Genomic DNA, 12,319 nt, shown 5'->3' with positions numbered 1-12,319 from the left:
GAACAAGTCATATAAATAGACACGCTGCTCCATCTTGTGATCAGATCGGTGATCGGTTATCGTTTTTTTTTTTTTTTATTTACTGATCGGTGATCGGCCCCAAAAATCCTGATCGTGTAAAGCCTAGTAATTATCTTTAGATTGTATGCAGCCGTTAGTTTTACACAGATCCAACGCTGCTAACCTGTCACATGTACTTAATACTCCTGCAGAAAGCGTCAATTTGCCATGTCGAGGCATGTAGCGCAGACGCTCAAATGCACACCGCACCTTTATATTTGACGTGTGTGGGTATCTGGGATGGCACTTCACCAACAATCCCTGTTTTGTTACCGCACCGTTTGTAAAGAGGCCGCACCTGCAGTCTGGAGCAGGTTCCGACAGCTTCCTGTTCAACATGATCCCCGAGATAACGAGAACAGCGATGCTACAAAAGGATTCCTTTGAAGTTGTGCTTTCTTTTGGGATCTTACGACGATGGAAGTTAAAAAAAAAATAATTTAAAAAAGCGTGGTGTTTTTTTTTTAATTTTCAATGTGTTCAAGAAATATTATGAACAGATTCATGATATTTGGTTGGGTATATTTATTTCCCCCCCCCTTTTCGTCAACCTTTCTTTTCTTCTATATTACTAATATTATTTGGAGTAGCAGCAACTTAAAATGTACAATTCAATTCAAGCTCCTCCTTTACACCTTGAAGGCCATTCACAACCTTGCCCCTCCAGACTTGTCTGAGTCTCCTCCACATCGGCACTCCAGTCCGCACCCTCAGATCCTCCTCCGTCATCCACCTGACTGTTCCACCTGCCTGTCTCGGCACCTCGGTTGCAGGTTCTGCTCCCCAGCTCTGGAACTCGATGCCACCGGACCTCTGCGGCTCATTCGCTTTCATCACTGTCTAATCCAAACTCAAAACCCGCCTATTTAAGATCGCTCACTCAACTCTCATTGCACTGCGCTGTATTTTCATTTATTTGTTTCAGTTCTTCTGTATATTTCTGTTTTTAATGTTGTTGTATTGATGTACAAAGCTTACACATCAAATTATTATTCTTATTACTATTATTACTATAAATTAGGGATGTCCCGATCCAACTTTTTCACTTCCGATCCGATACAGATATTACGTTATCAAAGTCCAGCTCAAGTAACATCACTCAAACAAAGAACAATAATCAGCAACAGCAGGTATGAGAAAAACTGACCCATTTATTATTATTTATTAACCAACAGGTTACATATACTAACTGCTGTGCACATCTTGACCTCTGAGGGGCAGTGTGGTGCACGCAATGAGATACAAAGAAAGTAGAAGTCACGATCGAATATTGTTAATAAAACTCGTTTTTCCACAGTTTGAAGAATATATGCCAGAGAGTATCGTTAGATTGGCTGTATGTATGTGTTTATACAGTGTTTGTGTACCTATAGTCATTGTTTTTAGAGATATAAGTGCCACGATTTTTGTAAACAAAAACGAAGAAAGAAACTAAGTCTGTGATGTATCTGAACATTTAATAGGTGTTAAGTCTTTCGTTATGTGTGTGTATATTTTTAGAATGAACTTCAACTGGAGTGTCAATAAACGACTTTAAGCAAGCAGCATCCACTTACTCCTTGCTACTATGTTAGCACTTTAGCAAGTTGTTATTGTGATCACATGGGATTTGCATGTCATCCGGGCGCGGCTAGGTAAAAGTGCTGGAGTGGAGCATGGAATAGATGGCTTGTATAAGAGTGTTAAATTCGGACCTTTTAGATCCAGGCCAATCTAATGCGATACTCGTTTTATGCTGACATCGGATCGATTTCCGATCTCAGAGATCGGATCGGGACACCCCTAATATAAATAGTTATTATAGTTTAATAGGAAAAAGTCCCACCGTAGATTTGCCGTGAAAATCCGTGAATGCAAAGAACTTTTAAAAACTGTAAATGTCCTATTGTCGTACTGTAGCAGCTCCAACTACGTTGTGTGCAGCTCCAAATTTGTTGTGTGTTTTCGACAGGCTTGGCAAATAAAGATGACATAACATGAGGTAGAGTACAAAAATAGCATAAGAATTGTATTTCTTCCCATTATTTGGATTCAAAAGTATGTCATACATTTCTGAAAGTAATACTGAAAAGCAAAACAGTAAGTAAAAATTCAAGATATTTTATTTTATGTAAACAAATACATTCATAAACCGATGACATTACAAAACATTAGAAAAATATAAAAAAGTACTTGCATATGTTGTAATACAAATGTGAATGTATTTGTACACAGTTGAGGATATACATTTTGTATTTGATCATATATTTATCTATAACGCCTAATGTCTGTTGTGTTACATAACTAGAGACGTCATTTTAAACACTGTAGGTTGAAGCTATCGAATATTTTTAGAATAGAGTATTTGACCGACTACCACATCTATTAATCAGATAAAAACTGATTGTGCATCATTAAACAAAACAATAATTTCATTGTTTGAGTAATCTGATGAATTGTTTCAGCCTGAAAAAAAAACTGGCTACAGTAATACATTTCTCAGTCATTCTGTGTATTAGTTTTCTACAGTGTATTTTTTTTTCTGAAAGCCCTATAACTATGATATAAAATCTATAACACAGTCATAAGGCTTTGGAAAAACAACAACAACAACAACAACAAAACGTTTCCATTGATAAACAACAGTTTATAAAATGACTACGGTGTCCCGTAAACAATGCGAAATAGCAAATATGGAGTCATGTCTACCCCCTGACTAACTTGTCTGGATAACCTTGGACATGCTCGTCCAGGCAGACTGTCAATTCTTGAACGCGGACCGAGAGCAGGAAGGAAGCCGACGGTCCCACACGGCTCAGAGGCTGTCGAGAACGCAATAAGAACAATGGGATCGTGACGGCAGGAAACATCTTTCTCCATTTAGCGTGGCAAAGGCAACAATAAGCAGATGAGCGCTTGACGCCTCCCGCTGCGATGCGTTCAAACAACAAGAGCGCACATTGTTTCACAACAATGGTATTGATCGCAAATCAGCAGCAGCCAGGGTGGGAAAAGTGACCTCAACAAAAGCACATTTTCTTTTTAAAATTCTAGGTATGGTACAGAGGCTTCCTGTGTTCTAACACAGCGCACAAAAGGGTCAGAACGGGTATCTGACTACCTGGCCCTCTAGTTGCGCTACTTTTCCATAAACAAATGTAGTGCGGTTCCGCCACTGGCTAGCGGACGCCAGCGACATTGCTTTTGGCAGTACTTCAAACATTCACTCGTTTGAAACTGTAATTAAAGCACAATCATTCGGATTACAGAAATTGCACTTGTTTGTAAAGTTCCCTAAAAAGAAGACAAACTATGTTGCTCTTACACTTTTCTAAAAAGAGCCCAAAATTTGCCATTGCACTTTTCTAAAAAGTACCCAAATTATTGATGTTGCAAGGCAATCTAATGATGTAGCACTTTCTTAAAAAGAAGACAAACTATTGATGCTTCACTTTCGTAAAAAAAAGACAACTATTGATGATTTACGTTGCTGGAAAAAGACAAACTATTGATATTACACTTTTTTTTTTTAATTTTTTTTAAAGGATTTATTTTGCACTTTTCTAAAACGAAGACAAACTATTGATGCTGTACTTACCTAAAAAGAAGACAAACTATTGATATTATACTTTCCTAAAAAGACAAACTTGATGTCGTAATTTCCCAAAAAGGACAAATTAATGATTTAGCACTTTTTTTCCATTTTTTCCCCATGTTGGACTAACTTAAACGGAAAAGATTCAAGCTGTTAGTACTAAATCTTGCTATTTTACTGTTGCCATTATTTTGTTTATTTTAGGAGTTTTTATTTCATGCTCGCTACCTTCATTTTTATCTATCACTTATTGCCTGCGTGATCCATTTGACAGACTTCTGCCTTGGGCGCTGTCAAATGACAGTTTCACCAAATAAACTGAGCCTGGCAGTCACATGACCGCACAAAACGTCTGCGTGGCAAACACAGAACAAAGTTTCCAAATTCACGTGAAACATGGCAGAAACAACCGACTGTGTGGTCTCTGCCTGGTCAGCCTTTTGCGGTGTTTCCCCCCCGAGTATAAACAAAGAAAATAAATTGAAGATCATTTCTTGTGGCTGAGTTTGCCTTAGATTATTTTACAAAAATGTGATTTGTTATTGTTTCAGTTAAAGTGATATTGTTGGGCAAAATCTCAATTTGCAAATTGTCTATTTGATGTTCATACTTGGATTAAAAGCACGACTCAGCGCTTATTATTTTTCACTTACACCAGTAATTTTTGGGAGGACTATTGATTACCTTTAGTTGAGTCATACTCTTAAGAGTCTTGAGTCTAATTTTTGGCTACTCTACCAACATCTGCCTTGTTGTTTCCAAGATAAAACTGTTAACAGAGCTGGTTGCCACTCAAAGCCTCTTGCTTGTGGTGAGACGAACAGCAAGTGGCCTTCCTTATGCGGCAGGGTCCGGCTGTGGGCGATTACGTTACGATATGATATGAGAAAATACAGAAAGACAAGCAGGCAACGACGGGTAGACAGAGCCACCATTGTCGCGCACACACACGGGCCGTTTGTCGGAAGGAGCTGACGAATGATTCATCGGTTTAAAGAAGATATAAAGGCCGCGAGAATGTCACAGAGATATTTACGGTGTCAGGGAGTGGAAAGGTTAAGCACAATGGTGGCATATTAGTCATTCAAACCGCTCTAATTGCTAGAGGACTATGCATCTTATTGCACAATTGTCCAATAAAATTGCCAGATTACTAGCAACCTTTTATTGCTCAGTGTTTTTCTCAATGTCTCTATGTCTCAAAAGTATTCTCTGTCAATTGACTGTCTGTTGTCGTACAAGGGTGGCCCCAACTACCGGAGACAAAGTCCTTGTGTGTTTCTTGGCAAAATAAAGATGATTCTGATTCTGATGGACACTGAAATCAATCTTAACTTGCTGATTTCTCAAACGTACTCACAGTGTGTACTTAAGTAGAAGTACAGATACTTACACAGAAAAAGTTGGTCAAAGTAGAAGTACTGATTCAATTTTGATGGCTTTGCTGGTTAAACAATTTAAAAAAAAAATCTATTTTCCCCTTCAATAAAAAGGAAATGCAAATGAAAACGACATTCACTATTTGGAGAAAGTGGCTCTTTAAACACAACCCTTAATATATTTGAATCAATCATTTGAATTGTTTGACAGTTTAACATCAATAAATCAAAAATATTCCCTTGGGGATTAATATTGACAGTATGTATGGTGCCTTGTAAGTAAACTAGCTCCTCTCTGTTTACCGCCATGTCGTCAGTTTAAAGGCTGTGCGTCAGCAGGCTACGGAAGCCACGAGCGAACCTGTCGCATCACTGGTCATGCTACCTGGTTCGTCTTGCAGCTTATAAGATCACGATCTCAATCGAGCAATTCAAATCTCAACTGCGGATGACTTTTGCCTCTCTGTTGTTGTTGTAGTCGTCGCCATCATCGGTGGAGGTTGAAAAAAAAAAAAAAAAGCCTATTGTTGACTGAGTTAGGAGAAGAAAATAAAGGCATCTGTTTACAAATGTGGGGTGTGAAAGTAAAAAGTAAAACTACTGAAGATACCTGAAAAAAAAATCTACTTGAGTACGGTAACAAAGTATTTGTATTTGGGTACTTCCCACCACTAGCCTACGCATCATAGTTGAACTGAGTCCAAAAGCTGTGTGTTTAGGCTATGATGTCACCCACAACCTGTCTTCCTTGACGGCAGCGGAAAGCTGCGGCACAAAAGCGCAACCTCAGCGCAACCCTGCCAAACAGGATCATCCGGCTCGCGAGAAACACGACGGCTGTGCCGGTGGGAAATCCGGCCGCACGTGCGCTAAAATACCAGGGAGCTCCTCTTTCGTCACCTTGGGTTTGTTGTCGGGGGATGTTGCCGCGGGCGACGCGCTCACCTTTTCACCATGAGACTGAGTGTCCGGTGGGATCCTTTCACCAAGCAGATTGCCTCCTGCCTGAAGCCGCTCAGGGGAATCTCGTTAATGTTGACGAGCTCATCTCCCGCCTCCAGGCCCACAGCTGCCGCCTTGCTGGCCTCCTCCACCTGACACACAAACACAGCGCACCATTCAACACGGACCCCTGTGAGGGCATGGTGGGTCCCCGTAATGACAAATCTTCCATAATTCCAGGTTATTGTACTAAACATGATTTTCCATTTTTGATTTTGACGAAAAATTAAAAGAAAAAAAACAATCACTTCTAATTGCGGAAAAAAAAAAATATCAAGAAATAATAATAATAATAATAATTGCGATGTGATAGCGGCGGTATTAAGATGGGCAAGTCAGCAATTGAAGACCCAGATACCAAATGTGTGCTACATGTGTTTAACGTAAAAACAAAGTCTAAAAGGGATGGATGCCAGGAGCGGGTCAGCTAAGTGTCTTTACGGCTGTCAAACACCGCAAGTAAAAACAAAACGGCGGCGTGACTGACGGCAGACACCTGGCACGAAACGTCTATCGGACGCAAGGCCAGCTGGTGGTGAACGGTGATATTAAACTGACAGGAGACAGGTCAAAGCTGTCCTCGCAGGAAACAAGGTCCCGTCAGTCAAAGTCAAAGGACTGATTCAACCGCTCTACTTTAAAGTAAAAAAAAAAAAAAAAAAAAAAAGTACAGACACTGATATGTGACAAAGTACTGAAGTAAAAATGAATTCTTACTACTCATTTTGGTAACATGACAAAATGGAGAAAAAAAAAACAAGCCTATTTTGACAAAGAAACGAGTAGGAGGTAAAGTTATGTTTTCAGATATAGGGTGTAAAAATAAAATGAAACACTCACGTACCGACATCTGAAAAATCTACTGACGGTACGTACAGCCACAAAGTATTTGTACTTAGTTACTTCCCACCACTGGTTGTCTACAAAAAAATAAAAAAACACGGACACGATAGCATGTGCCAACCTTGTTCAGTTTATCAGTGAACCGTACGGCTGTAAGGGGAGGGGAGGGGGGCTGTGCGGATGACTCAATGATGCAGGCATGTGTACATTTACAGAACATTACGTGGTCTTTAACCTCAACGCGAGGGAGCCCAAATAACGGCCGACCGTCTTAGCCTCTTTTCATTATTCCTTCCTCATTCCGCTACGAGACAAGGTTACAGGGGGGTTTTATGGAGGCTGGCCGGGTTCCCGACCTGGACCCGATATGGTCATGTATTCTGTGGAAGAAGCCTAAATCGATGGCTGATGCATTCTCGGTGGATCGCACGCTGCCAACTGCAAAACAGCGCTTTGGATATATTTTAATGTGTTACTAAAACATAAAATAAACACTCTTTGACAAGTCCAAACGCAGAAGTTGCAGCAGCATCAGAGTAGGCTCTTCTAAAACATCTCAGAATTTTAGGACCGTAATTGTGGCGTTCTGGTTTCTTTACGGGTTCGGTGACTTTGCAAACCAGCTCAACACTTATGAGTTTGAATGTAAAACTTGGGACTCGAAGCTGGCCAACAAAGCATTCTCTGCTGGCCTAAACTCCGACTGGCATTTCAAAATTGCTTTGATATAAGTAGCAATGGCAAGAGTCTGTCAAAATTCTAAGTCGAGTTGGAATGGCCACTTCAACTTGAGTACAACGCACGAAGAATTTAGAAAATAGGATGATGGAGTCCGGAGAAACAGTTGTTTTTTTATGTTGGAAGAAATGGCCTTTTTGGGGAAGGATTTTGTGTAATTTCACCAATAGAAATTTTAGTCAAACAATATAATATAGTTTCATAGTTTCTTAACATAGCTCCCCGACCCTTTCGTTTCGTCCTCTACTCGGAGAACCCCTTCTCCCATTGTCTGCCAAGTTTCAGTTAAAAATATCCACCAATAAGCTCGTATCAGCCAAAATTCCGAGCGGTTCTCCAAGGTGATCCATCAAAATTACTGTGGCGTTCCAAACGGTGTCACTTGCCCTATAAAACAACTTCAATAGCACAAATGGAACATTATTTGAGAGAAAAACAGCGTGGGCAGTCGAATAGGTCATGTACCGGTACTTTAGTAATCAGTACCTTTTTTTCATCAATTTATTTGTTATGGGGGATTTTAGTGGCGTTAGACGTGCTGAGTTCATTTCATGTTTTTGGTAGAAAAATTCCGCCAAATTGGTTCGCCAATGGACATCGCAGAAGCGTTGCAAAATTACCGCCTGGCAACAACGTTAATGCCACCACGGATGAAAACGCTGAACTCCTAGAGCCGACATTCACACAAAACCAAGGAAAGTATTTCCGGAGGACTGCACTTGGAACTCAGCATCAACAAAAGCTCAACTCGGCGAATGTGTCGACTTCAAGTAGTTGAGCATCATAATCTTCCGCTTGAAGCCTTAGAACATTCTCTTCTTGCTTGGTGTGGCATATGCAGCTACTCCTCGCCCTCCTTCAGTGATTACGATACTGGTCAGAAGTGTTGCTTATTTGCCACTATGAAGGCAAGGATTAGTGACTTAGAGAAGCCGTGGTAGGACAGTGTTTAACCGTGATGGCGAGCTAGCCGCAACTCATATGGAGCAAGTTAGCTTAATGCCTAGCATTCCTCCCCAATAGTTCCCGAGCAGTGGTGCAAGCGGTGAATTCTTTTATTTAGCTGGGAGCTGGTCAAAAAAAATGGTGCTGGCAGATGTGCTTGAAGCCGTTTTCACACAATGGCGTCATCAACAAGCGTTATCGTGATTGGTCGGTAGAGTCGGTAAAGATACATTGTTGTTTGTAGTAAATAACTCATAATGTTCTGACATTGTTTGCAGTAAATAAATACCGGTAATAATTTTCGGACCAATGAATTGAAATTTCCCGTGGCAAATCTGATGATCTCTTGGCACATTTGTTGTGAATTACTGTCTCAGACAAGTGGAACACATTACATCATGTTAAAGTTAGATGAGAATGAGGAGCTGCCATGAAAAAGGGGGTACGAGAGTGCATTTTAAGAGCGCCTTGGACCTTGTTTTTAATGTCCTGCAAAAGTGTTTTACAGCACCGAGAGTTGGGGTCGTTCGAGTGCTGCTCAATCACCGCTCTCAGACGCCAAACTGAAGACCTCTTATTAGCACATTTGCAAAACAGATTAAATGGGTTTACGCACGTGGAACCGTCAGTTGTAAAACGCATTCTTCTCATACCAGCCGCTTATTACGTGGATAGAGGACGAGGTGTTAAAAAGAATGAACATCTCATCAGCCTCAAGCAGTTTGGCTTTCATTTCAAACAACTGCGTAAACACGTAAAGAATGCGGTTAACAGTACGAGCGAAGAGCCAGACAAACAAAGATAAAGGCTGACTCTCGGGGAGATTTATACCTCCTGTTCTAAACAGTTCGTGCCGCACTCGCCTAATCGGCGCGGAACCACATAGCGTGTCCTTTGTTGACTCTCTTCCTCCGGGCTACAATCAGTCAATGTGCAGCTACCCTGGATGACTGCGAAAATAGTCTCTCGGAGGGGACGTGAGGGGAAGGATGTGGTGTGGGGACGAGGGGAAGGAATGCATACTTTCTGCTGACGAGACGTCCTTGTCTTCTGGCGGGATGCTGACATCAAACCTCACATGTGGTTGGGGCTTGGTTTAAATGACGCTCGACAGGCAACCAGTAAACAAACAGATTCATTCATCCATTTTCTTGAGAGCTTGTCCTCGTTAGGGTCACAGGTGAGCCGGAGTCTATCCCAGCTGACGTTGGGTGAGAGGCGGGGTCGGTTTTACAATAAACTCGGAGTAACAAAAATAAACTGCTCAAAGCAAAGCAGAGAAGTAGCTACTCGTTTTCTGAGTATTAAGTTTATAAAGACACCGACAAACTTTAAATTATGAAATAAAATGCATGTCTCCTCTCCTTTAAGTCTGGCCATGAAGGTAAGCAAATACAAAGTATATTTCATGATTTTTGAAGGCAAGCGTAGCATATTTACTCCCCCATATGATATGAAATCTATAAAAGTCCAAAACCCCTCCACCACTGTCACTATTTGATTGAACGTTTGCGTGCTGTGTACTGGATTTTCTTGCCCGACACGACCTGTAATAAAAATAAATACAATTCTTAAATCGCTCAAACCAGAAAAATTATCTACAATGAGCCACATTCATTTGCGTGAGCCCACAAAGCCTCTGTACAAAAGGATCCTACAATGAATCCAACGTGTTTAAAACGCACTTGATTTATCCTTGCGTGCGATAAGCGAGACACCACGTTCTGCAACAATATGTCATCCCGCGGAATGCAAACATATGCACGGGGCGCCGTACCCAGCTGTGTCATGTAAAACGGGATTATTTAAGTTTATTCTGAGTGAGGACTTTTAGGGCCGCCGAGACCTCGAGCATTACCTGAGTCATGAGAGGAATGTTAAGAATTTTAATTAGATCCAGGAAACCGATCCCCCCCGAAACCTCTTCTCGCACTGTGGACCATTGTGCATACATTTTATATATACACGTCTTCATGGAAATACATAATAAGACTTGACTTTGAATTCTTTTGTATAAATTATTTTAAAAATTGGCTTTTTATGCAGGGGTGTCAAAATATTTTTTTTGGTTGCAGGCCATATTGTAGCTATTGTTTCCGTCAGAGAGGGCCGTTATAACTGTGACTTATCATATATATACATACACACATATATATATATATACATACATACATACATATACACACACACACACACATACATATATACATATATATACACACACATTTTATATATATACACACGTGTGTATGTATATATATACACACACACACACACACACACACGTGTGTATGTATATATATATACACACACACACACACACACACGTGTGTATGTATATATATATACACACACACACACACACACACGTGTGTATGTATATATATACACACACACACACACACACACACATACATACATATATATATATACATATATATATATATATACACACATATATACACATATACATATATATATATACACATATACATATATATATATACACATATACATATATATATATATATATATATATATATATATATATATACACATATACATATACATATATATATATATATATATATATATATATATATATATACACATATACACATATACATATATATATATATATATATATATATATATATATATATATACATATATATATATATATATATATATATATATACACATATACACACACACATACAGTGGCTGAAATATGTATTTAACACGTCACTGTTTTTCTCCCTAAATATACTTCCAAAGGTGCTATTGAACTGAAAATTTCACCAGATGGTGGGAACAACCCAAGTAATCCATACATACAACGAAAGTAGAACAAATAAGATCAGAAATTAAGTTGTGAGTAAAAATGTGAAACGATACACCGAAAAGGTATTGAACACATGAAGAAAGGGAGGTGCAAAAAGGCATGGAAAGCAAGACAACACCTAAAATCTATCAATAATCAAACAGCAATCCAGCCCTTGCAAATGAATATCAGCTGGTTCAGTCCTAATTGATGGCCTACAAAAAGGTTTCATTGCTAAGGTCTGAGTCAAGACACATCTCATGATGGGTAAGAGCAGAGAGCTGTCTCAAGACCATCGCAAACTAATTGTTGCAAAATATAACGATGGCATTGATTACAGGGGCATATCTTAGCTTCTGAATGTTCCAGTGAGCACAGTTGACGCCATAATACGAAAGTGGAAAGCCAATCATACCACCATAAATTTGCATCGATCAGGTGCTCCTCGCAAGATTTCTTACTGAGGAGTGCAAAGAATAATCAGAAGAGTTGTCCAAGAGCCAAGGACCACTTGTTGAGAGCTGCAAAAAGACCTGAAATTAGCAGGTACTGTTGTCAAAAGGAAAACAGCGAGTAATGCACTCCGCCGCCATGGCCCGTATGCACGCTCAGCACGCACGACCCCAATGCTGGGGGGGGAAGCATGTCAAAGCTCGTTTAAAGTTTGCTGAGGAATATTTGGACAAGCCAGTTAAATACTGGGAGAATATAGTCTGGTCGGATGAGAGCAAAATTGAACTGCTTGGATGCCATAATGGACACCACGTTTGGAAGAGAAATGGCACTGCACATCACCGTAAAAACACCATACCGACAGTGAAGTTCGGAGGTGGGAACATGATGATGTGGGGCTGCTTTTTAGCAAATGGTACTGGTAAACTTCACATTATTGAAGAAAGGATGAATGAGCAAATGTACCGAGACACTCTTGACAAACATCTGCTGCCGTTTACG

General features: G+C 40.0%; 1 protein-coding gene across 3 annotated transcripts in view; it reads right to left on the bottom strand.

Annotated features, from left to right (window-relative positions):
* Positions 1 to 12,319, bottom strand: part of shroom2a (shroom family member 2a) — a 42,974-nt gene that overhangs the window by 25,408 nt on the left and 5,247 nt on the right. For all 3 annotated transcript variants that reach the window (XM_061683252.1, XM_061683253.1, XM_061683254.1), the window contains exon 3: positions 5,959 to 6,107. In XM_061683252.1, the coding sequence (XP_061539236.1) occupies positions 5,959 to 6,107 (149 nt within the window). The remainder of the gene's footprint in view (positions 1 to 5,958; positions 6,108 to 12,319) is intronic.

This window comes from Phycodurus eques, chromosome 8, assembly GCF_024500275.1.
Source record: "Phycodurus eques isolate BA_2022a chromosome 8, UOR_Pequ_1.1, whole genome shotgun sequence".
NCBI classification, from domain to species: domain Eukaryota; kingdom Metazoa; phylum Chordata; class Actinopteri; order Syngnathiformes; family Syngnathidae; genus Phycodurus; species Phycodurus eques.
Note: the sequence above shows the minus strand (reverse complement) of the source record. Positions and strands in the feature narration are given on the sequence as shown.